The sequence below is a fragment of the Emys orbicularis genome, chromosome 1 (genome assembly GCF_028017835.1).
Source record: "Emys orbicularis isolate rEmyOrb1 chromosome 1, rEmyOrb1.hap1, whole genome shotgun sequence".
Taxonomy (NCBI): Eukaryota; Metazoa; Chordata; order Testudines; family Emydidae; genus Emys; species Emys orbicularis.
Genome location: NC_088683.1, coordinates 300,382,677 through 300,408,553, shown reverse-complemented (window position 1 = coordinate 300,408,553; position 25,877 = coordinate 300,382,677). Strand labels below are relative to the sequence as shown.

The 25,877-nt window shown below is 38.4% G+C and overlaps 1 protein-coding gene across 1 annotated transcript in view; it reads right to left on the bottom strand.

Moving 5' to 3' along the window:
- DIAPH3 (diaphanous related formin 3) overlaps positions 1 to 25,877 on the bottom strand; it is a 437,750-nt gene that overhangs the window by 114,161 nt on the left and 297,712 nt on the right. The window contains exons 20-21 of the mRNA XM_065400973.1: positions 2,533 to 2,628; positions 2,005 to 2,064 (exon numbers count right to left, since the gene is read on the bottom strand). Coding sequence (XP_065257045.1) covers positions 2,005 to 2,064; positions 2,533 to 2,628 — 156 coding nt within the window. The remainder of the gene's footprint in view (positions 1 to 2,004; positions 2,065 to 2,532; positions 2,629 to 25,877) is intronic.

Genomic DNA, 25,877 nt, shown 5'->3' with positions numbered 1-25,877 from the left:
ATAGCTAAAACAGAAAAAAAAAGAAAAAAACGAAAAGAAAAAAAAAGCTCTGGTGTCCAATTTGAGCTTCTGCATGGGGGGGGGGGGGGCGAAGTGAACCTTTATATTTTTATTAAATTGTTTGGTCAGAATAACTGCTTCAACAGCTTTAGTTACAGAAATGAGCTCTGATTTTAGCATGATATCAGGAACACATCTGCCTGGAAATTCTGATACATTCTTTTTGGTAACAGTTAGTGGTTAAAAGAAAAAAGTTACAATAACCAAATCCATTGCTGCCCAAAAGCCAAACAGGATTGAAATGAGTGGATTCAGCAGAATGTGCAGTACACTTGGTGGCGATGTTCAGCTCAGATACAGAACTACTGAATGCACAGTGTGAGAAAAGTCAACAAGCCTGAAATGTGTTGCTTGCTACTCCAACAGGCAATCCTTCAAAGTGGGCTCATATTTTTGTTTTCCTGCTCGTAATCTGATAACAGAAAAACTAAGATGACAACATTTTAAAACCAGAATTTCTTTCAAGAACTCAAGTGCGAAAGTGACTACAGGAGAAACATAAAACTGAAGATTGAAGACTGAGTATCAAGTGTTCTTTCCTGCCAAAATATTAAATCCTAGTATCAAACTCAGTCATGGGCTACATCCTCCTGCTTAATGTACTTATCAGACTCCTATGTCAGACTAAAATTCGGCAGAATTTAAAGCTTTCATGTTTAAAAAAACAAAACAAAAAATAACTCTCATGTTTGCAAAAACCCTCCCGATTGGGAAATGATACTATGCTCTTTGACAGAGTCTTCAGAACTGGCCGAAAAAAATAGCAATATTGAACATATCCATTATTGGACACAGTTATATACAAATTAAACTTCAAATAAAAGTATGTGAACAGTAGCAATTTTGTAATTGATTCTCAACATGTTACTTCAACAAAGCTATAAACAATACCTATATTTTGCATGTTCACTATATTCTTTTCTGTAATAACTATTTAAGAAAACCAAAAACATTTAACAAATCAGGCAGAGTAATTAGTTCCTCATAAGCACTAATGACATCTCCATTAGCAATTATTTTTTAAACTATTTGTTCACCAAAAAGTGGCAAACATTTTACCAACTCAAAAGTGGTCAAGGCAAATTTTGACAAATTTTGTTGAAAAATTTACTTCCAGATGGATACTAAGTATGCAAACTTCATTTTGAGAGGACTAGTTTTCAGTAACTGAATACAGGAAAGTCTGGCCTTCTCGGCCTTAGCAACAACACAGCTAACATAACATTATTTTGTAGGTTATCCAACATACAAGTCACACATTAGAAACAAAGGCCCTGATCCTGATCTTAACTTTATGCATGTGAGTAGTCCCACTAAGTTCAATGAGAGTATTCATGTATGGAATTTAAGTGGTTATAGGATCAGGGCCAAAATTAGGAACAGTATTCGATCATAAGGTCTTCTGTGAAATGGTTTGTTAATTTGCTCTCATCATGCTAATACAACACCACTTATGTTACCATATTAATACCCGTACTGTATGATACTCCCTGCTGACACTTTGCAACTCCAGCTGCAGTTCTACTTATCAAGAAAAATGACAAATGAAAAGAAATGGAGTAAATACCAATGAATCTCTAATTCAACATTATAAATATTTGGCAGTGGTTAAAATATGTGCCCCTATAGTCCACTTCTACTAACACAGTTCATAATCCATCTGAGGCACGGGGCGGAAACTAACAGTTTCTAGGGTTATTTAAATGCTACATCTGCAAACAAAACTAAAATTAAAATAAAAAAAGCCAGCAAAGGCTAGACTAGCTCAGCAAAGTACCCTGAAAAGATAGCTTAGGGATGCAACATTAACAACTAGGTCCCAATACTTTATTTCACTATTCAAATGATATAGAAAACCAGGACTATCACAGCAGTCTTCAGAAAACACAGATCAACAGGATAAGCTGAGATAAGAACATGCAATTTATGAATATGGTTTATTACCATGGTTACAAGCTTTCAGAACAGGCCTCTGATTGGTTGGGCTGAGATTTTGCAGTATATCTGTAAAAGCAAGAGAAGAAAAGAAACATAATACAATCATCCATTAACTTTCAGAGGTGTAACCATATTGCCAAGTAGATTTTTTTCCCTTCAGATTAAATATTTCTGGGAGCAAAGCAGTAAAGTATCTGACTCAATGGAGAATGTTATGACTTTTTCTTCCGATTTAATTATGCTACTATACACCCAAAAGAGATAAGGCACATATGTTTCTATAGAAGAGTCTTGTCATAACAATCAGGCTATGTTAAGTTCAGTACATTGATTTGCAAAGTGGTACTGACATCAGCCAACTGGAATGAGCATCTCTGTGAAATTTGTCATTGCAAGGAGAAGATTACGCATGCTGCTGGGACTCTAAGGAGTTCTAGCCTGCAGCACACTGCACTCATGATACATTTTTTAAGCAAAAATGTCTTTCTATGTCATAATTCCTTAGAAAGTAACATGAACAGGTATAATATTCACCTTTAGGCCTTGGTGTCCGTTTTCTCCGGTCTCGGAAAGCAGCACCTGACTGCAAGGCCTCCAGCAGGCTATCCATCACTCCTGTCTCATCACCCTCTGTGAAAAGAAATGGAGGGAATTCCATCAGACCCTCAGCAATGTTACCACAGCAATGTCAAAGCATACATGAGAGTGAAAAAAAAAAAAGCCTTGTGCCATTACTAAAATTAGCAATTTCAAACTTAGACAAGCCTTTAACTTGCCCATAAATCAGCTCTCTCATAATGAAATCAGTTTCATTAGCGTCTGTACTGCTGTTCAGTAAAGTGGACCAAACTTTATTTGATTCACTTCACACCACTGCTTTCTGTAGTGAGATTCAATACTACCTTCAAATGGAATATGGTTCTATTTATGTGTGTCTCTCTGAACCCCATAGGAAACCACAACCCATTGTGAATCAGACATTTCACTTGCAGAAAGTGGTTAATTTAGGGAATCAGCTCCTAGCATAAAATCAACAAGTTATTTAGAACACATTTGTTACTGAAATTCTGTTGTCTGAGCTGATAGCAAAATTTTTATTTCCCTGTATACTTTTGAGAGTCTGTCCCCCCCCCCCAAAAGATTAATCACATTAGACAAAAATGATCATTTGAGTCACTGTCCTATAAAATCAAGCGAAACTCATTTTTCTGCATGAAACCAATAGAATAACACTGGACTAGAGTGAACATGGACTACAATGAACATGTTCATAGCTAATGTACAGAAACCAGCTTCACTCTCTCGCTTAATAAACTGTGTCCATATTAAATAATTTACCAAATTTAGAGTATTTCTACCTAACATATTAGACACAAAAACCATGTCCCATGAGATAAGTATAAATGTTACCATAAATGAGGTTACTCATTATTTGTGTACATGCATTTATACCAACAGTACCATGAATACACTTGCTTCTATTATCAAATAAATTCATGATTAGAGCAATTTTTACCTTTCGTGTCAAGTTTACATCAGAGCAAACCAACTGGTCTATAGAGCTGTCAAGTTAATGACTGAAAGCCATCTGCACCAACCTCCACTTTACTTGGAAACCTCTAGGAATGAGTGAGTTTGCCCTGGAATAGCTAGATGACACTACCATAGACATCCAAATATGAGAGGCACATCTTGCCCATTAGAAGGCAGTATTTCACCAAATCCAGAAGGCTGGATTAGCAGTGAAAATGGAGAAGCATAAAGTACAGAAATGGCAGAGGTATCTTACTTGACACACCAAATTGGAAATAGGAATTTCACTCAAACCATCTAAGATGGAAACTATAAGAAACAGCGCCATTTCTCAAACTAAAAAAATGGGCCAAATCTTTTATTCTTATATTCATATGTTCCAGGGCCAGAAGAGACCACCATCTAATCTGACCTTCTGTATAACCAGGCCATAGAACTTCCCCAAAATAATTCCAAGAGCATATCTTTTAGAAAAAACATCCACTCTTGATTTAAAAATTGTCAGTGATGGAGAATCCACCACAATCTTTGCTAAATTCTTCCAAAGGATAATTAACCCAACTTGTAAAAATATGTGCCTGACTTCTAGTATGACTATGTCTAGCTCCAATGTCTAGCCACTGAATCATGTTATCTCCACTCAGTTTGAGGGGTATGAACAAAAATGTCTGGTTCCAAGAGATAAGTTGTTTGGGGCTGCATTCCAGCAAACAGAAGAGAGAAGCCTAAGAACTAAGGAGGACACATGAGTTGGTGGGCTGAGATTTAAATATGAAAAATGCGATCTAAAAGCTAAGTATCATCATCATGATGTCTGGGATCCTAGATTCTAACCTAGCCCAAACTTTAATATCCCCTCTACCCCCCACAAAAATCCTCGAAAACAAACAAAAATACCCCTCTTAAATATAACCTCTCCTGATACAGAGAGAAAATCACTACTTCACTAATTTAAAAAAACCCGATGCATTTAAAAATAAAAATAGGAGATATAAAATGTTAGTTTTCCAGCCTCACAGCTAAGTAAAACAGTCACTGCTTCAAGCACACCCATTTCAAATTTAAATCAATTCTTTCACAAATATTCTTGTCACTTAAAAATTCTCTGTGGTACCAACAATACAAGTAATATTAATATGGAGGCCAAAGATCAATCAGATTAATAACAATTTCTGGGCTACACAATGAATTGCATTTATTTTGCACTACTGGGCCTTTCACCTGCATTTTGTGCATTAAACAATCTCCTGCAAGACTACTTATAACTTCAAATAGCTGTGCGAGATTAGTTTCCTTTTCCCCCAAATGCGGACATTCCCGCCAAAGTTACACTGGTCTGAAGGACAGGACAGGCACTATTCAGCTGCAGCAGGTTTAATATGAAGTACTACATGTCTGTTTAGGGCTAGAATCAAAGATTTCCATCTCTTCCTTACAATATAGCACTTGCTACGGACCTAAGATACTAGTTCTTAAAATTGCAGAATTATTATTTGTGGGGAAGTTATTTAGTTATTTCTACAGCTTTATTAGTTATAATTTTCTTCTTCATCTGCAAGGCTAACAGGTAATAAGGGATCCTATGTTTACAAGCAGAGGGATATGAAGAGAGAAGTACCAACTATAAGACTAGCTAAAACATTTAAAAATAGTATTCCTGTATGTGGCATACACAAATGATGGTGAGGAATGGTATATAGGTTTTCTTGACATGCATTTAGGATCACTTGCATAACCCACTAGTGGTTAGGTCCATTATAATTAACATGGCAATCCCAAATTCATGACAAATAAAATCTTCTTGCTACAATATATTCTACCCTTTACCTTCTCTTATATTCAGACTCCACCTGATTTCACGTGATTTTCTTAGATATTCACTTTTGTGACAAACACATGCTTGATATCAACACAAAGGTGAAGCTCTTGGAAAACTTGAGGCACAACCTTTCAGTTATTTGAGTTACAAAGAAGAGGGAAAAAAAATTCTTTGTCATTAGCAAAATTTGTAAGTGTTGTGCATACGAGTAATTCAAAAGGGGCTGAACAAAAAAAGCATACCCTGAAATTTGTACCATTACTAGTTACTGAGGAATAGTTTTGGGCTCCGTTTTGAGGGGGGGGGGGGAAAGAAAAAGAAAAAGTTTATGCAACCAAAAAACTGAACTGTGCATTTTTCATCTCAGAATTTCGCATAGTCTAATGAAGCCCTCACCCTTTTCTAATTTCATGCACAGACAGAGAAAAACCGATTCTGCCTGTCCATCTTGATCAGGGGCCTGGCAGAGACAGGGACTGTTGCTTTCAGGCTCATTTCAATGTAGCTTCTGTCCTTGTCTTTTATGATCTCTCTCTCACCCTCTCGCCCATTTATCTTTTCAAGACCTCTACAGACTGGACAGTTACTTCGGAAAGTATTAAAGAGCAGTTTTCAAAAAGATGAACTGCAGCATAATCTACTACACTATACACTTTAAATAATTGAATAGGAATAATGTAATTAACAGGAAAAACAACCTTTTGAAGTGTAATTATTAATGCCATTTGAGGATACTATCCATTTTTCACACTTGCATGCAATATATTGTATTTACAAATTAGGCTACAGATCAAGACTTCAAATGATTAGAAAACTAAACCTCTTGTGTACGTTTTTAAAACGCAACTTTTCTAGTAATTTTTACTTTCGTATGGATATATTCACAAAACTAGGTTAACAATCATTACACATAAATTACGAACAGTTAATTTTCTCCATCCAAAACACAGAGTAAGAGCTAAATTTTCAAATTTCTGTGTCTATAATTAGGAACCAAATTTGTATTTTGGCAGCTATCGTAAGTGCCGATTTAAATGCCTACACATGAATGTAGGCAAGTAAATTAGTATGTTGGTGCCTAAATACAGATTTAAGGACCTACACTTAGGCAACCAAATTTGGCAGGAGAGATAGAAAGTAAATATGTATAAAATAAGGACATTTAAAACGTTAAACAGAAATATACCAGAAATATTAGTTCTCCATCAGCAGGAATTGAAGAACATGATTGTTATAAACCCTGTATTACAACATGACCCTTCAGAAACTCATAACTACAGATCATGTATGTAAACTGCTGACCTGAAATTAGCAGATTTTGGATTAACCAATGACTACTCAAATATCAGTGATACAAGATATAAAATAATTCAGCTAAACAGTCTTAATGCACTGGCATACTGTTATCACATATATCATTTTGAATATGTGTCTGAACGTAAAAGTACTATGTTATTATAAGATTACTTGTGGATAGAAATATGACTTTTCACTTTAAAAAAATGCTTTCCCACCTTCCCACAAAGAAACAGTAAAAACAACGTTGAGTCACATTAAGGATGATAGATGTTCACTTTACCAGACGAATAGTATCTAATAGTGTGGCCCTACATAGAAATATTCTTCCTCATTTAAGGTGTTGCGTATATATCCGACTATCTTCAAAATCCTGCAAATCTTTCCCAAGAAATGCTAGTCAAACTTCAGAGCAGCAATTCAGGAATAATTTAACACATGTGCTGTCAGCATTGTCTAATCCAGCTGTGCAGTTAAGAACTTTATCTGAGACCAGGGAGTTAGACTGTCAGTTTCCATTGGGATCTAACTGATGACATGGCAATTAGATAAAGCTCTTTGTTATACTGTAATTAACTGACAGGATTAAACCTCAACCCAGATGATTATGTTAATAAGGCCAACTGAGAACTCTCCAACACCACCTACTCTAAAGAACTCAAAGACCTCCCACATCACAATTTATCCAAGAATTTAAGGATATCATTAAATCCTTTCCCAAACAACTCCAAGAGAAACTCTACAAACACATCCCCCACAAACCCACCCAAGGGACCTTCTACATGTTTCCCAAGATACACAAACAAGGGAACCCAGGCAGACCCACCATATCTGGCCACGACACTCTTGCTGAAGAAATATTGGGACTCAGAGAAACCATCCTCAAACCAATTACCGAACAAAGGGCCAGTTTCCTCCAGGACACAACTGACTTCCTCCACAAACTCCACAATATTAACCTCCCTCAGACCACAATCCTTGCCACCATGGATGTCACTTCCTTATACACCAACATCCCTCTCAATGACAACGTAGTTGCCTGCCTCAAATATTTACAAGACAATGGACAACTCTCAGATATCCATCCCAAACACATTGCCAAACTCCATTTCATCCTCACCCATATCAACTTTACATTCAACAACAAACACTTTGTCCAAACCATGGGAACAGCCATGGGTACTAGGATGGCTGCTCAATATGACAACCTCTTCATTGGCCACCTTGAAGAAGAATTTCTGGACAAATGCACTACAAAACTAATGATGTGCTGAGGTACATCAATGATATTTTCATTCTCTGGACAGAGAGCTTAAACTCCCTCATAGATTTCCTTCACAACTTCAATCACCACCACCATCCATTAAACTCTCTGGAACATTCCCACACTAGCATCAACTTCCTGGACACCACCTTCAGCTTCAACAATGGAACCCCACAAAAAACCTTATACAAAGGTTTATATAGGTACACACTATACATTTTTAAAGTGATTTATTTTGTAATCCATGCATCACCACCCTACCTTCCCAGATCCAGTAACCACCTCAAACACTCCAAGAAATCTGTTATCTACAGTCACAGAAAGTGCTAAGAGGCAAAAGTCTGGGATATAACACATTTAAAACCACCTTCTCCAAACAAAGACACCCCACCAGAGAAATAGATTGCACACCCCTAGTTATCACCTACCACCCCACACTGGAATTTATACTGGGTATCATCAAACAACTACAACCCATACTCGATGGGGACCCCCATTCCAAAAGAAATCTTTCCTGAACTCCCACTTCTGGCTTTCACCCCAACCTCTCCAAGCTAATCATCAGAAGCAAGCTCCCCACAGACCAAGACACACCAACTCAGAGCAACACTAGACCCTGCCAGAACAGATGCAAAACCTGCAGACTTATCTCCACTGCTACAATGATCAACACCCTCCCACAACACACCTTTCAAAATCCATTGATCCTACACATATCAAAATGTGGTATACCTCATCCAGTGAACTAAATGCCTCAATAAAACAATGAGGGTGAAACCATGTAATCACACTATGCTCTCTAATGAACTCGCATAGGAAAATGATAAGACATCTCATCATGTGTGGCGGAACACTTTTCACACTCTATGTCTGACCTATCAGTCCTCATTCACAAATAAAACCTGCACAACACTTTCAAAAGATAAGCCCGGGAGCTTAAATTTCATTACTCAGTTAGACACTAAAAATCATGCACTGAACAGAGACACTGGATTTATGGTTTATTGCAATAATCTGTAACCCACTAACCCCCTCATTTTCTCCTATGACTGCAGAGGTGTTAATGGATCATTCTACATTGAATCAAGGGTGCTGGAACAGGGCCATAAGGGTGAGGGACAGGTGGAGGGACGGAGAGGGGGTAGGCTCTTGGGGGAAGAGGCAGCGTGGGGGCAGGGCCGCAGGGAGAAGACGCGGTGCGAGGGCAGGGGTTCAGGGAGAAGGAGCGTGCAGGGGTGGGGCCTGGGGGAGAAGGGGTGGCACAGGGCCACAGTTCCGTTGCCAGTGCCCCCCCCCCCACTTATACGAAGCTTTCGCCACTCCTGCCTTGAATGGTCCTTAGAATATGTGCTAACTAATTACACTAAACAATCTGCTCCACCTTGCATTTAACTGTGACACTGGGAGTACCTTTCCCAGACCAGAAGAAGAGCTCTGTGTGTCTCAAAAGCTTGTCTCTCTCACCAACAGAAGTTGGTCCAATGAAATATATTCTCTCTCTAGGATCAAACCAGGGTGGATTTGATTTAAATCCATGATTCAATGATTAAATCAGGAAGACTCGATTTAATCATGGATTTCTACATAAAAGTACATTCTTGTTGGTTGTTATAACCTTAATACATATTCTTCACAACTCAGAGATAGATGTAGGTTTCATTTTTAGAAGGTACACACTATACATTTTGTAAGTGATTTATTTTGAAAACTTTTCAGATTAGTTTTACAGCTATATCAGAAAATAAATGATTGTTTGGTTATTTCATTTACCATAGGTAATTGAAGCCGTTATTTATGAAGTCATTGGGAGGTGAACTATCTCCAATTTCAGGTTTCAGAGTAGCAGCCGTGTTAGTCTGTATCCGCAAAAATAACAGGAGTACTTGTGGCACCTTAGAGACTAACAAATTTATTAGAGCATAAGCTTTCGTGGGCTACAACCCACTTCTTCGGATGCATATAGAGTGAACCATATATTGAGGAGATATATATACACACACATACAGAGAGCATGAACAGGTGGGAGTTGTCTTACCAACTCTGAGAGGCCAATTAAGTAAGAGGAAAAAAACTTTTGAAGTGATAATCAAGATGGCTCAGTACAGACAGTTTGATAAGAAGCAAGTGTGAAAATACTTACAAGGGGAGATAGATTCAATGTTTGTAATGGCTCAGCCATTCCCAATCCCTATTTAGCCCTGAGTTGATTGTGTCTAGTTTGCATATCAATTCCAGCTCAGCAGTCTCTCGTTGGAGTCTGTTTTTGAAGTTTTTCTGTTTTAAGATAGCCACCCGCAGGTCTGTCAAAGAATGGCCAGACAGGTTAAAGTGTTCTCCCACTGGTTTTTGAGTATTATGATTCCTGATGTCAGATTTGTGTCCATTAATTCTTTTGCGTAGAGACTGTCCGGTTTGGCCAATGTACATGGCAGAGGGGCATTGCTGGCACATGATGGCATATATCACATTGGTAGATGTGCAGGTGAACGAGCCACAGATGGTATGGCTGATGTGATTAGGCCCTATGATGGTGTCACTTGAATAGATATGTGGACAGAGTTGGCATCGGGCTTTGTTACAAGGATAGGTTCCTGGGTCAGTGTTTTTGTTCAGTGATGTGTGGTTGCTGGTGAGTATTTGCTTAAGGTTGGGGGGTTGTCTGTAAGCGAGGACAGGTCTGTCTCCCAAGATCTGTGAGAGTAAAGGATCATCTTTCAGGATAGGTTGTAGATCTCTGATGATGCGCTGGAGAGGTTTTAGTTGGGGGCTGAAGGTGACAGCTAGTGGTGTTCTGTTATTTTCTTTGTTGGCCCTGTCTTGTAGGAGGTGACTTCTGGGTACTCGTCTGGCTCTGTCAATCTGTTTTTTCACTTCAGCAGGTGGGTATTGTAGTTTTAAGAATGCTTGATAGAGATCTTGTAGGTGCTTGTCTCTATCTGAGGGATTGGAGCAAATGCGGTTATATCTTAGAGCTTGGCTGTAGACAATGGATCGTGTGGTGTGTCCTGGATGGAAGCTGGAGGCATGTAGGTAAGTGTAGCGGTCAGTAGGTTTAACAGGTCAATCATTAATATTTGGAGGATTTTCTTGCCATACTGTATTAGGAGGAGCTCACCACCAGACAGACATTTAAATAGTTTTATTTAACTATTTCTCACCTCTATATATTATTTAAAAACATTTTTGCTGTTAACAAGCATGTTCTCTCTGGAGACACAAATCCACAGTTTGAAAACTGCAAAACTAAGTATCTCTGATGGTATCTTGTAGACTGAGCACTGAGTCCCATTGGGTAGATAGAAAGATTAACCTAAATAATCTATACAGAAGCTCCTGGAACCCCATGAGGTTGAGTCCCTAATCCATGAACTATTAGAACTCACTTATAAAACTTTTCTTAAACATTACATGAACATATTGTCTCATACTATAGAATTAGAATTTATAATCCCTATTCCATAATGAGATATCTTTGGGCTATAAAGTATTTTAATTAAAACTATCTTTAGATAGGTTTTTTCCTCAAAAAACATTTTATCAAAACAATCCAATTTAAATTAAAAAAAAAAATCCTTTTTTTTTTTTTTTTTTTTTGAAGAATCATTGATTTTTATCCACTCTGGATCAAACCCTTTAAGATGGTTTCTGAGTATTGAATATAATCTAAATTTCTTTTTTCCTCGTTTGGTGTGTATACTTGTACATTTGAGTTAAACATTTCTGTTGTCATACACACAATGGGGAAAGGGGAAGAGATATCCGGCTGTAAAACAAACCCAAGTTTATTTTCCCTACAGTCTAAGGGGAAAAAAATTCAATGGCATAAAGGAATTGAGAATTTTCAGAAATTGGGATAAGGACTGGTGGTTCTTAAATCTTTGCTGTTAGGCTTAATCAACCAAAGTTCTGTATTTTATCATCACATTTCTTTTGGTGAACTTTACTGGTGATAATACAATGAGATTTTCAGAAGAGAGAAGTTACTTCTCAGTAATTGTTGCCTTTCAAGTGCCTTTCACTCCTACTTAGCACTGACCTACTGAACTGCCTTGAAAAGTCGTGTCCTTTGGGAGTGCATGAGAGATTTTGCACAAGGGTGACATTATTGCTCTACTCTAAATAGGAGAGTATGTGTAGAATCAGTCACCTTAGATGTGCTGTCACCACCAATAGTAATGTTGTAAATACATATGGGCAGCAGAAAGATCAAAGGGAAAAACCCTGTATTGCTAATGACCTTGCCCCACTGAAATGGAAGGTGTTTGTGTTGTGAAGGACTGATAGGGATGTGGAAATACACATCCTGCAAGCTCAGAACCAATTTTGGGTGGATAGGGAAGGAAGTCACACTTCTACAAGCAAAGTTTAGCTGTGCCCCCTTAGAAGTACAGCTGCCAGGGCATTGCATCCCTTTTTAAAAATACGACATAAGTTTAACTATAGAAAAAGTTGCAGAAAAGAGAAAAAGATTTTCATTTCCATTATTCACATTATCAAGCAGGGAACCCTAATCTTATTGAGCCAAATCAGAAACCACTCCAGGTACCACTGCTGCTTTCTCAGCCTCTTATTATCTCCTCCAAGAACAAACTTGCAGCTTTAGCCTTTTGAAGAACTGAGTTCTTTTCCTTACTGAACTCTCAGTTTGGTGAGTATCAAAATAAATGTTTTTGCTTCACAGTTGATGTTTGATTGGGATTTAAAAAAATACTCTTTTTCCTGGATCTCAGAACATACATACTTGCTTTCTTTTGATTTTGACTGAGTCATAAATTGAATCCCTTTGCAGCCTTCTCACAGATTTAACTGTGTCTTGGATCTTAGTTCCTAAAGGTTTCCCAATAAAGTGAATGAACGTCCTCTATGATGTCCAAGACAGAGCAGCAGAGACCTAATCTTCTCACTATGTTAGGCCATATCTACACTTGCGAACTTACAGCGGCACAGCTGTACCGATGCAGCTGCACTGCTGTAAGATCACTCATGTAGCTGCTCTATGCTGACGGGCGAGAGCTCTCCTATTGACATAATAAAATCATCTCAATGAGCGGCAGTAGCTATGCTGGTGGGAGAAGCTGTCCCACCGACATAGTGTGTGCACACAAGCACGTACGCTGGTAAAACTTATGTTTCTCAGGGTGGTGTTTTTTTCACACCTCTGAGCAACGTAAGTTTTGACGACATAAGTGGTAGCGTAGACATGGCCTTAGTCTTGTATCTCCTTTTTTAAAAAGACATCATGGTCTCGGCATGTTTCTAATATGTCAAAAAGAGACAAACCCCGTGGCTATCTGTCAGAGGTAACATTTGCCCAGAATAGTACTATATACTTTGTTGGAGCTTTCATCTTGTGTCAAGGGTTTTGCAAGAAACAACTATGGTAAAAAAAAATACTAGATATACAGTACTTGCATTATATTTGTCTTACACAACTGTTAAAAAATGTTAAAGGAACGGTTAATTGCTTCCTCCACTAAATGTCTTTAAATGATAGAAGAAATAAATTTATACTCAGACTCAGAAGGCAAACTCAGCTTAAAGAAACAAATTTCCTGTTTCTTCCTTTTTTTCCCCATAGGAAATCATACTTACAAGTATATGCTTCAGAAAGAAATGAGACATCAACACAAATTATAAAACAGAGCAAAAAGAATAGTTAGAAATTAAGTGTATAAAAATTAGCGAGGGGTAGCTAATTGACTAGAGGGAAAATATGAATGAGAACTGGAAAGAATTAAGAAACTGACAGCCATTTGTGGAAATCAGAAAACATTGAAAAGAAATAAAAAGGGAAACAGTAATACTTCTTACAAACCTATTAACATTTGCTAAGAAACTAGAGGTAGAAAAAGTGTACGGCTAGCCAGTCTCAAGCGATGCTTAGAGTTTTTTCCCATTTTTTTTAACTGGTGAAGTCATTTTGGAGAAGGAGTTTCATTTAAGGTAATATAAAAAAACTGATAAGTAATTGAACCTTTATACTCCAATCATGAGAGCAGCCTTCTGTTCTAGAGAAGGGCTGAATGGTGACCAAGAAATCCTTTTGGTCCAGATGAACAGGTATTGTATGTACACAATATAAAAATAAGACTAGAGTTAAACAATTACAAAAGGAAAACACCTTACCACAGTAAATGAAAAACAGAAGAAACATCACCTATGTTTACTTCCGTTAAAAGAAGAATTAAATAACATGGGTCTATTTATTAGTAAGTAAGCAAAAAAAAAAAAGGATATCTGACTTTATTCTAAAAAAGATAATATAATGTCAGAAGGCAGTAATTTGCTGCTGCTTCAATTTTATTAAAGTTAGCATGATTTCTTAAAATTAAGCAAGCAAGAATTATTTGGCTTCCCAACTACATTTTCAAATATATTGATTTCAATTACCACACAGAATAGAAAGTGTACACTTTATATTTATTTTTGATTACAAATATTTGCACTGTAAAAAAACAAAATATTATTTTCCAATTCACCTACTACAAGTACTGTAGTGCAATCTCTATATCATGAAAGTTTAACTTACAAATATAGAATTATGTACAAAAAAATAACTGCATTCAAAAATAAAACAATGTAAAACTTTAGAGCCTACAAGTCTACTCAGTCCTACTTCAGCCAATCGCTCAGACAAACAAGTTCGGTTACAATTTGCAGGAGATAATGCTGCCCGCTTCTTGTTTACAATGTCACCTGACAGTGAGAACAGATATTCTCATGGCACTGTTGTAGCCGATGTTGCAAGATATTTACATGCCAGATGTGCTAAAGATTCATATGTACCTTCATGCTTCAACCACCATTCCAGAAGACATCCTTCCATGCTGATGATGGGTTCTGCTCAATAACAAACCAAAAGCAGAGCAGACCGATGCATGTTCATTTTCATCATCTGAGTCAGATGCCACCAGCAGAAGGTTGATATTCTTTTCTGGTGGTTCAGGTTCTGTAGTTTCTGCATCTGAGTGTTGCTCTTTTAAGACTTCTGAAAGCATGCTCCACACCTTGTCCCTCTCAGATTTTGGACAGCATTTCAGATTCTTAAACCTTAGGTCGAGTGCTGTAGCTATCTTTAGAAATCTCACATTGGTATCTTCTTTGTGTTTTGTCAAATCTGCTGTGACAGTGTTCTTAAAACGAACATGTGATGAGTCATCATCTGAGACTGATATAACATGAAATATATGGCAGAATGCGAGTAAAAGAGAAGAGGAGACATAAAATTCTCCTCTAAGGAGTTCAGTCACAAATTTAATTAAGGCATTATTTTTTTAACGAGCATCATCAGCATGGAAACATGTCCTCTGGCATGATGGCTGAAGCATAGTGGGACATACAAATGTTTAGCATATCTAGCACCTTGCAAATACCTTGCAAAGCCGGCTACAAAAGTGCCATGCAAATGTCTGTTCTCACTTTCTGGTGACACTGTAAATAAGAAGCAGGAAGCAGTATCGCCCGTAAATGTATATAAACGTGTTTGTCTTAGTGACTGCCTGAACAAGAAGTAGGACTGAGTGGCCTTGTAGGCGCTAAAGTTTTACATGGTTTTGGTTTTGAGTGCAGCTTTGTAACAAAAAAAATAAATAAAAAAATCTACATTTGTAAGTTGCACTTTCACGATAAAAAGATTACATTACAGTACTTTTATGAGGTGAATTGAAAGATACTTTTTTTTGTTTATCATTTTTACAGTGCAAATATTTGTAAGAACAAATAATATAAAGTGAGCACTGTACATGTTGTATTCTGTGTTGTAATTGAAATCGATATATTTGAAAAGGTAGAAAACATCCAAAAATATTTAATACATTTCAATTGGTATTCTATTGTTTAACAGTGCGATTAATTTTTTAAATCGCGATTACTGTTTTTGAGTTAATCGCGTGAGTTAACTGCGAGTAATCGACAGCCCTACTTTTTATATATATATATATATATATATTGAACACACACACATGCATGCACATTGGAGTTTTTACAACCCTGAAGCTTACTTTACTGCTCATGCATCTCTGTAACAAAAATTACAAAGTTAACATTTTAACTCATTTAACATTTATTACCTTATTTATTTATTTAGTTCTCATATTTGGATGAGGTTTTAGGATTCATATATAGCACTTCTGAGTATTTATCTACATCTATATTAATATAAAGTCTGAATTTCCCTGGCCTTCAGTAAAATTGTTTAAACAAGAATTCCTGAGCTTTTAATTTTAAGGTTGGTGTAAAATAAATATACGAACCCTAATCATAAAATCCCAGAAGGCAGAAAATTTTTACTTTGTTGGTAATTTATATTACAGTGGCAATAAACTTAACAGTGTCTTACATAGAAAAAAAATGTACTACGCTGGTGCCGTAACGAGTTAAACCTCTGTTGTCAAATAGACTGATGACTTAGTATCTACTACAAACACAGTAGTGAAGTTCAGGTGGAAGTACAGTTGGCAGCTATTTAAATAGAAGTTCAGTCCCCAAATCTAAATTTCTGACACTGTTAAAAAAATATAGCACCAAGAGAAATTTTAAGTGCAGACACATTAAGCAGCCTTCTAGTTCTGTAGGAGACAAGGTGGGAAAAGTAATATCTTCTACTGGACCAACTTCTGCTGGTGAAAAGACATGTTTTCCAGCTACAGAAAGCTCTTCTTTAAGTCTGGAAAAGGTGCGGTGAGCCTCACAACTAAGGCTATGTCTACACTGCGCACCTTACAATGGCGTGGCTGTGCTGCTGCAGCTACGCCGTTGTAAGGTGCGCAGACTAGCGGCTCTTTGTTGCTGGGAGAGAGCTCTCTCGGCGACAATATTGAACCACCCCCAATGAGGTTCGGTAGCTTCGTCGCCGAGAGAGTGGTGCTTTTCATTGTTAAAACTTTTGTTGTTCAGGGATGTGTTTTTTCACACTCCTGAGCAAAAAAGTTTTAATGACGAAAGTGCAGTGTAGACAACGGCTAAACAGAAGATGGAACAGATTGTTTAGCATAAGTAGTTTAACACTTATTTCAAGAGACCATTCACAGTGAAGTGTCCCATTAACACCTCTCCAGTATAAGGGCTTGTCTACACTTAAAACGCTGCAGCATTTCAGTAAAGACACTACCTATGCCAACAGCAGGGATTCTTCCATCAGCATAGGTACTCCACCTCCCTGAGAGGAGGTAACTAGGTCAACAGGAGAATTCTCCTGTTGAGCTAAGGCTGTCTACACTAGGGTAGGTTTAACTGTGTCATTCAGGGATGTGACTTTTTCACACCACTGAGCAACGTAGTTATCCTGGTCTAATTTCCTAGCGTAGACCAGGCCACAGTCAAGTTCTGTAGGAGAGCTAAGTCAAATGTTTACAGAAATAGTTCCCTTCAGACTTAAATTATTGTGGCAACACAAGGTTCAAATCAATTCCAAAAAGAAATCAAAACTACAAAGGAGCTGCTAAGAAAGGACAAGAAATAATACAGTAACTCCTCACTTAAAGTCGTCCCGGTTAACGTCGTTTCGTTGTTACATTGCTGATCAATTAGAGAACAGCCTCATTTAAAGTTGTGCAATGCTCCCTTATAACATTGTTTGGCAGCTGCATGCTTTGTTCACTGCTTGCAGAACGAGCAGCGCGTTGGAGCTAGCTGGTCGGGGCTTGGAACCAGGGTGGACCGGCAGCTTCCTGCTCCTGTAAGTTCCCTGTGTGGCAGCCGCCCAGCAGGCTATCAATTGCTGGCAGTTCAGCTGTCCTCTCCCCACTGCCATGTGCTACTACTGGCCTCTGCCTTGGAACTGCTCCTGGGAGCCTCCTGCTTGCTGGGTGGGGGGGAGGGGAGAGACGGGGCCTAATGTCAGAGTGTCCCCTTCACCGCTGCTCCTGCCCCCCGCTTACCGAATCTCCATAGAGCAGTGGGGGGGACACGACAGGGCTCAGGACAGAGGGAGCTTGCTGACAGCAGCTGCTGTCTCAACTTGCTGATCTACTTAAAAAGGCAATATACTTAAAGTAGGGTCAGCGTACTTAAAGGGGCAATGTGCATCTCTGCGTATCTCTCTGACACAGGGTGTGTGTCTCTGTTTGCCATGCTGTCTCCCCTCCCTCCATTTGTGCTGCCTTGTAGAGCGTGAGGCTACATTAACAACAGTGTGTTAACCCTTGAGGGCTCAGCCGAGTACTAGTTCATCATTTACCAGTACGGCATTCCCTGGGAAATATCCCACCCTCTGACTTCACTACCTCAACCAAGCTTCACAATCATCATTGCTGTGTACAGTATTAAATTGTTTGTTTAGATTACGAACAAACAGGAAAATGAAGGTGAAGACAATTGAGTTAGCTGCAGAAGCCAATATTTTAAGTTTCTCATATTGACCTGGCTGACAGTCTATTTAATTTTTTATTTTTAAATATTTCATTTAACTATTTGTTAAAAACAATTTAAACAAAAACAAACCTATTTTAAAAAACTTGAATGTTTAACTAAATTCATATGCTTGTTTTGTTAAAATATTATATGTTTGCTGTTGAAGAAAAAAATCCAGAATACATAACGTTGTTATTTTAGTTAAAGAAAACACTTTAAATGTCTGTCTGGTGATGTTCTCCTCCTAATACAGTATGGCAAGAAAATCCTCCATATATTAATCATTAACCTGTAGAACTGGAGATAGTTCACCTCCCAATGACTTCATAAATATCTGCTTCAATTACCTTTGGTAAATGAAATAACCAAACAATCATTCATTTTCTGATATAGCTGTAAAACTAATCTGAAAAGTTTTCAAAATAAAATCACTTTAAAAATGTATAGTGTGTACCTTCTAAAAATGAAACCTACATCTATCTCTGAGTTGTGAAGAATATGTATTAAGGTTACAACAACCAACAAGAATGCACTTTTATATAGAAATCCAAGAGTAAATCGAGTCTTCCTGACTAGTGATTTAAATCAAATCCACCCTGAAGAGCACACGTTACCCAGGAACAACAGCCACAAGGTGATGAAACTATGACACTGACTCACTTGCTCATTCTTTGCTGTACCAGGAATTTAAAGAGTGGCAGGGGAGAGACTCTGCACAGAATGTGCTCTAGTGGTGGGGACACATGATAACTTGGAGTAGCTCTGTGGGAAGGGGAAATTGACACACAGAAGATCCCTCTGCACAGTGCATCACAAGGGCAAAAATCACAGACTCTTAGTAGTGTAGGACTGCAAGCAACCTCAATAAGTCATGTTGCCCAGTCCCCTGCACTCACGACAGGACTCAGTAATAACTAGACCATTCCTGACAGGTGTCTAACCTATTCTTAAAAACCTCCAATGACTCAAATTCCACAGCCTCCCTAGGCAATTTATTCCAGTGCTTAACTACCCTGACAGGAAGCTTTTCTTTTTGTCCAACCCAATCCTCCCTTGCTGTAATGTAAACCCACTGCTTCTTGTCCTATCCTCTGAGGTTAACAAGAACATTTCATCCTCCTCCTTGTAACAACCTTTTATGTACTGGAAAACTGTTATAATGTACCCTTGTTCTGTCTTCTTTTCTCCAGACTAAACAAGCTAATTTTTTTCCATCTTGACTCATAGGTCATGTTTTCTAGACCTTTAATCATTTTTGTTCCTCTCCTTTGGCCTTTCTCCAATTTGTCCACATCTTTCCTGAAATGTGGCACCCAGAACTGGACACAATACTCCAGCTGAGGCGTTATCAGTGCAGAGTAGAGTGGAAGAATTACTTCTTGTGTCTTGTTTACTACACTCCTGCTAACAAATCCAAGAATGATGTTCACTTTTTTTTTTTGCAACAGTGTTACACTGTTGACTCATATTTAGCTTGTGATCCACTATAATCTCCAGATCCCTTTCTGCAGTACTCCTTTCTAGGCAATCATTTCCCATTTTGTATGTTTGCAATTGATTGTTCTTTTCTATGAGGAGTACTTTGCATTTGTCCTTACTGAATTTCATCCTATTTCCTTCAGACCATTTCTCCAGTTTGTCCAGATCATTTTGAATTTTAATCCTATCCTCCAAAGCACCTATAACCCCTCCCAGCTTGGTATTGTCAACAAACTTTACAAGCGTACTCTCTATGCCATTATTAAAATCATTTAAGAAGATATTGAACAGAACCTGACTCAGACAGATCCCTGGAGGACCCCACTTGATATGCCCTTCCAGCTTGACTTTGAACCACTGATAATTACTCTATGGGAACAGTTTTCCAACCAGTTATGCATCCGTCATATAGTAGCTCTATATAGCCTATATTTCCCTAGTTTGTTTAAGAGAAGTCATGTAAGAGTGTCAAAAGCCTTACTAAAGTCAAGGTATACCACATCTACCACTTCCCCCCATCCACAATCTGACACTAGTCTATAAATAAACAACATACAATAAAATGCTATAAATTCAATAATTTAGGAAACGCTCAGATAAAGAAGACTTTATAAAAGATAGTTACTGCTGAAACACTGCTGTCACTGACTACTGCTAATACAAAAGAAAGTTTTACACCTGCACTATATCCACTTCTGCAAAAGCCTAAACATTAAAAAGGTTATAAATGAAAAGTTAAGGCAACTACTGCCAAACCATCCTTCCTCATTCACTATCATCCTGACTCTCTTCTGTCCTGCAAGTTACACCTTGGTGTAAATGTCTATCATCTCATTTACCTAAGAATTTTAAATATTGGGCTAATTAGAGTAATATAAATTATTAAGGATAATGTTTTTAAAAAGCCACTTATTGTGGATTTACTGATTTTAGGACCCTTCTTGTTCACTTGGGGCTATTTATTTTTTATAGCAAAACTAAGCAGCTACTATAAGAAAAGTATGTGACATTAAATATGCATTGTAACCAGAATAGACCAAGTTTATGCACATTAATGAGCTCTGTTCATAATAGACTGGGGTGCTGATTGAACAATTGTCACTAAAAATGCAAAGTCATCTATATATAAAGAGGTTAATAAAGTCTACTATTTATGAATTATTCTTTTCATGTTCTTTGTGTATGTCACAGCTCCAATTCAAACGAAGCTGGCAAGAATGGAAGCAATCTTTATTTTAGGTTACTTAAAAACTATTATTTCCACTAATGTCATTTTTCAGGGAAAGATTTCCTATACAAATCACTTGTAAGCAGCAAGGAACTCAAATTTCATTAGCACATTTTTATTTTAAAATGAAATCAGCGTCTCATAAGATCTGTTATTTGTAATATAATGTAATATATCACTATCATAAAGTTCTCTCTCTCTTTAGGTACTATATGCATTTGAAGGTAGATCACAGAGGAAAAAAAATCATATTTAAAAAAATTTAAACTGTATTTAAATTTAAAAATAAATACTCACTAATCAAATCAGAAAGTTTCTACATAGGCACAATGAACACCCAAGCTGGCAGCCATAATAGAGAGAGAGACTGGAGGAACAAGAAAATTGAGGTACTCAATCATTCTTAGAGATGGCTTCTTCAAGCTCATGCTTGAGCTACAGGGTTGATTAGATTTGGGTTACTGTGGTCACAGGAAAGCCTCAGTGAGGTTATGAGTGTGCAAGCCCCTTGTATGGAGTCAGCAGTAGCAGCACTTTGTACTCTTTCCTCAGAACCCCATGGGGCTGCTGACCTACTGCTGAGCGGAGATAACAGTAATGATCAGCAGCAGAGAGACAGATGCAACACCAGAATCAAACAGAAGGGAAAGCCAGAGGGAAGACTGGAAAGTTACTACTTTCCTTCTTGTAACTGGAGTTCTTCAAGATGTGTGTTCCCTATCAGTATTCCACTGTAGATATGCTTGCGCTCCATGTACCTGAGACCAGAGGTTTCTTGCAAGCAATGTCCATTGCTCCATGCCCACACCCCTGCTCTTCTTGTGCTCTGTACTGAGAGTAGAAGGAGTGGGATGGACTGACTGCCTCTCCCGTTCCTTCTCTACTGCAAATTCAGTCATGATCTGAAGCAGAGGGGAAGAATGGAGGGTTGTGGAATACAGATAGGGACCACACACCTTGAAGAACTCCATTTGCAACAAGATAAGTAACTTCCCTTTCTTCTTTGAGTGCTAGTTCCTATATGTATTCCACTGTGGGTGACTGATAAGCAGTACTGAAAGAGGAGGTGGGTGCGAGAATGCAGGTGGTAAAGCTGCGTGTAGAACCGTTTTCACCCCAAAGGATGTGTCAGCAGAGAAGTCTTGGATCAAGGCAAAATGTGTTTTGAATGTGTGGATGGAACTGCATATAGCTGCCCAGGCAAATGTCAAGCAGGGGTACCTCCTGAATTGATGCCACTGAGACTTAGGCCCTTGCAGAGTGAGCCCTGGCCCTATGTAGGAGAAGGAGCTGTGCCAACTGAGTCAGTTACAGCCAGAGATCCTCTGAGAGGATATAGCTTGACTTTGGACTCATTCTGCTATGGCAACAAACACTCCAGATGATATTCTGATCGGCTATGTTTTCTGCAGGTATAATGCCAATGCTCATCTTATGTTGAGGGAATGAAGTCTCCTTTCCTCACCAGAGTCATGGGGCTTTGGAAAAAAAAATACAGGGAAGTGAATTGACTGGTTTAGCTGAAATTCTGAAAATATCCAAGGAGTTAATTTTGGATGTAGTCATAGTGAGATTTTGTGCTTATGGAACACTGTGTGGTTATTCATCTATTAGTGTCCCGAGTTCTGCCAATTCTGATAAAGCTGATATAGAAAGACTAAGGCCAGGTCTACACTACCGCGGTAGTTCGACAGCTGGCAATCGAACTTCCGGGTTCGATTTATCGCGTCTGGTCTGGACGCGATAAATCGATCCCGGAAGCGCTCGCCGTCGACTGCGGTACTCCAGCTCGGCGAGAGGAGTACCGCGGAGTCGACGGGGAGCCTGCCTGCCGCGTGTGGACCGCGTCTGAACCGCGGTAAGTTCGAACTAAGGTATGTCGCTGAAGTTGCGTACCTTAGTTCGAATTTGGGGGTTAGTGTAGACCAGGCCTAAGTGGGTAATGAGTTGTGATGGTACCATCAGTGTCTGAGGTTCCTGATGGGTACTCTTTGCCCATACTGGCAGTTCTCAGTCTTTTGACTTAGGTAGTATTGCTGGCATTGTTACTGTTGGTGAGGAGTCTGGTACAGATGAAGCCCCGCTCTTATGACCCTTTTTATCATGGCCTGGGGGCTTAGGACATTCTAAATCTTTAGGGGCAGGGTGCAAAGGCTTGTTCAGCTTGAAGAGGAATGGACTTAAAGGGGGAATCTGCTCTTGTGTTTATGAGACCATTCCCTGCTCTCCTGATGAGCCCCCGATGGAGGCCACATGACAGGAGGTGCGCTCCTTGCTCACTCTGGCCAATGTATAGAGGCGGTTCCCCCAGTCTGGGTCGGACTAGGCATTCATAGCCTTTTCCACTAGGTGTTTTTTAAGCTGGAATTCCTGAATCAGTTAGGTATGCCTAAGGAAGGAGTGACAAATATTGCAGCTGATGGAAATATTTGCTTCCCCAAGGCAGTAAAAGCAGTGCAAGTGATCGTTGCTGACTAAAAAGGAATGGGGACAGGAGACCGCTTTTAAAGCCTGATGTTCTGGGCATACTCTAATTCCGGTATCGGGAGCCAGAGTGGTGGTGGTAAGGGTTCCTGGGGTGAGGAAACTAACTAAATACTAACTATACTATTAAAGACTATTTACACTACCTATACTAAAGATAAAACTTTGAAATATTTATAGGTTGAAGACCAGGCTGAAAAAACCCCAGACACTCCAGATACTGGAGGTCCTGACTCAGGCCATGTGGCAGTAAGAAGTAACTGGAGAGGCAGTTGGTCCAATCTGCCCCTTATACCTTTGGTATGGAGCATGAGGAGAGCAGGGGCACAGGTGTGAGCAATGGACACTGCTTGCAAGAATTCTCTGGTCTCAAGCTAAGGGACTGAATATGTACCCACAGTGCAATACACATAGGGACCCACAATTGAAGCAGAACCTCTCTTCTACTCTCTCCCACAAAAGGAGGAGAAAGTGCCTGGTTCCTTTGTAAGCCTTGACTAAGGGAGAAAGGAGCCATTAGCCTCCTCCAAATACTTTGAAGACGGAGATGCCCACCCACTGGAGAGAAAAGACCAGAGATGGTACAGAAACAGAGACAGAGTGTGAGTGTATGTAGACTGGGAAGGGGAGACAGGTGATTCAGTTGCTGCGAGCCTCATGGCAGAAGCATCCCCTAAGGAGGAATTTGAATGAGGAGAGGGAAGTGGCCTGCAGAACAAGTTCACAGAGGATAGTCCATGTATAGGGAGCAGCTTGGAAGCAGTTGTGGGACAAGCAGATTCATGTGCTACTAAAGTTAGTATCATTAGTGCATCAGAGAAAGGGAAGAGAAGGTGAGATGAAGAAATTGCTTTGGATTCTAGCATGACATACAAGAGGGTGGCTTCCTAGAGAACTTGCTCCCTCGGAAGAAAAGTCAGCTTGCTTTTCCCTCCTTCTACAGATTCCAGAAGTGTTGAATAGAAAGGTTAACTTTTACTTCTCTACCTGTACTTTGCATCTAAGCTTTATTTTGTATTATTAAAAGATATGTGCTAGTCTTCACTACTGCATTTTCTGCAAAATCCACCTTTGTTTTTCATATTTCCTAGTGTTTAACCTAATATACAGGTGTACAAATAAATATAATTATAATCCTAATTATAATGCTCAGTTGTTCAGGTGTTTGTTGAATTTAACATTCTATGCTGAAGATTCAATAATATAGATGCGTATTACCAGTTAGTTTGGCTGCTTCATATATATATTTGAACTGAGTGAACTTGTATGGCTAAATGTATGGCTCAGGATGTAAATGTAAATCAGGGTCCTACTATTGTCCTGGGGCCTGAGATTTTCAGTGGAAGTCACCTGACATATCTATGTTAGAAATGACTGAAACTATCAAAACTGTTACTCTTAAAAGAAAGGAGATTGCTTGTGTGACTCACTGGGGCAAGTTTAAAGGAGTTTTATTAACATACTGATTCTCCCTAACAGCCAGAAGGATTACTCCAATGGAAGTCTCATGCGTTGGTGTTGGGAATAGGGAGGGTAGAAAATACAGGAAATTTATACTCCAGACAAAGTCAAGTGTTTTATCCAATGGCATCGGAATTGTAATTCTTTGCATATATGCACAGCTGAAACTTAATAGTCTAAACTGGTGTAAAAATTCAACATCCTGCTGTCAGGTGGAATATGACTTTTTGTTTTGAAGTCTAGTACACAATTATTGACAATATCCATATTTCACAACTACAGGACAGAAATTAGGAACTAAAGCTAGTTTATTAAGAAATAATATACTAAGCACTCCAATAGAGTTTGCAAAATTAGAATTGTTTATTCCCAAAGAACAGGTTGAATGTAAGGCAGAAAAGGGCAACAACTGAGGTCATGATTTATTAGATCAATTGAAACATGCTGCTGCTGATTATTTCAACTCCTGAGTAACTTTTAAAAAAATTAAAACAAAAATTATATTGTGGATTGCAGGTTTGATACATAAGAGATTGTGGCATCACTTCACTGCTTTTGAATAAGAAAAAGCAGACTATGTAAATAACTACTGATTAAAGTGGCTTGTTACCTAAGTAGTATTCAAAGTGATGCACAAAGAAGATGCCACAATGATGGAGTTCTCAATTATAATACAACAAATGTAGCTTTTAGAGAGTACAAAGAATAAAAAATAATAGTTTCACTCTAAAGAGTTGTACAAAACAGAAGTGTATGCGTAAGCCAGAATAATGAAAAACTGAGACAGAAAACTTACATACTGTACATGATAGACTAGAATGTCTAGAAAATGTATTGAATAAAACAAATATTGTGAATTAAGTGACACCATAGTGGCTTCAATAAGCCAAGTCCAGGCTCCCTTACATAATATACATATTATTATTATTAAAAAGCAACTATAATTCCTTCGTTTCCCAAAAGAA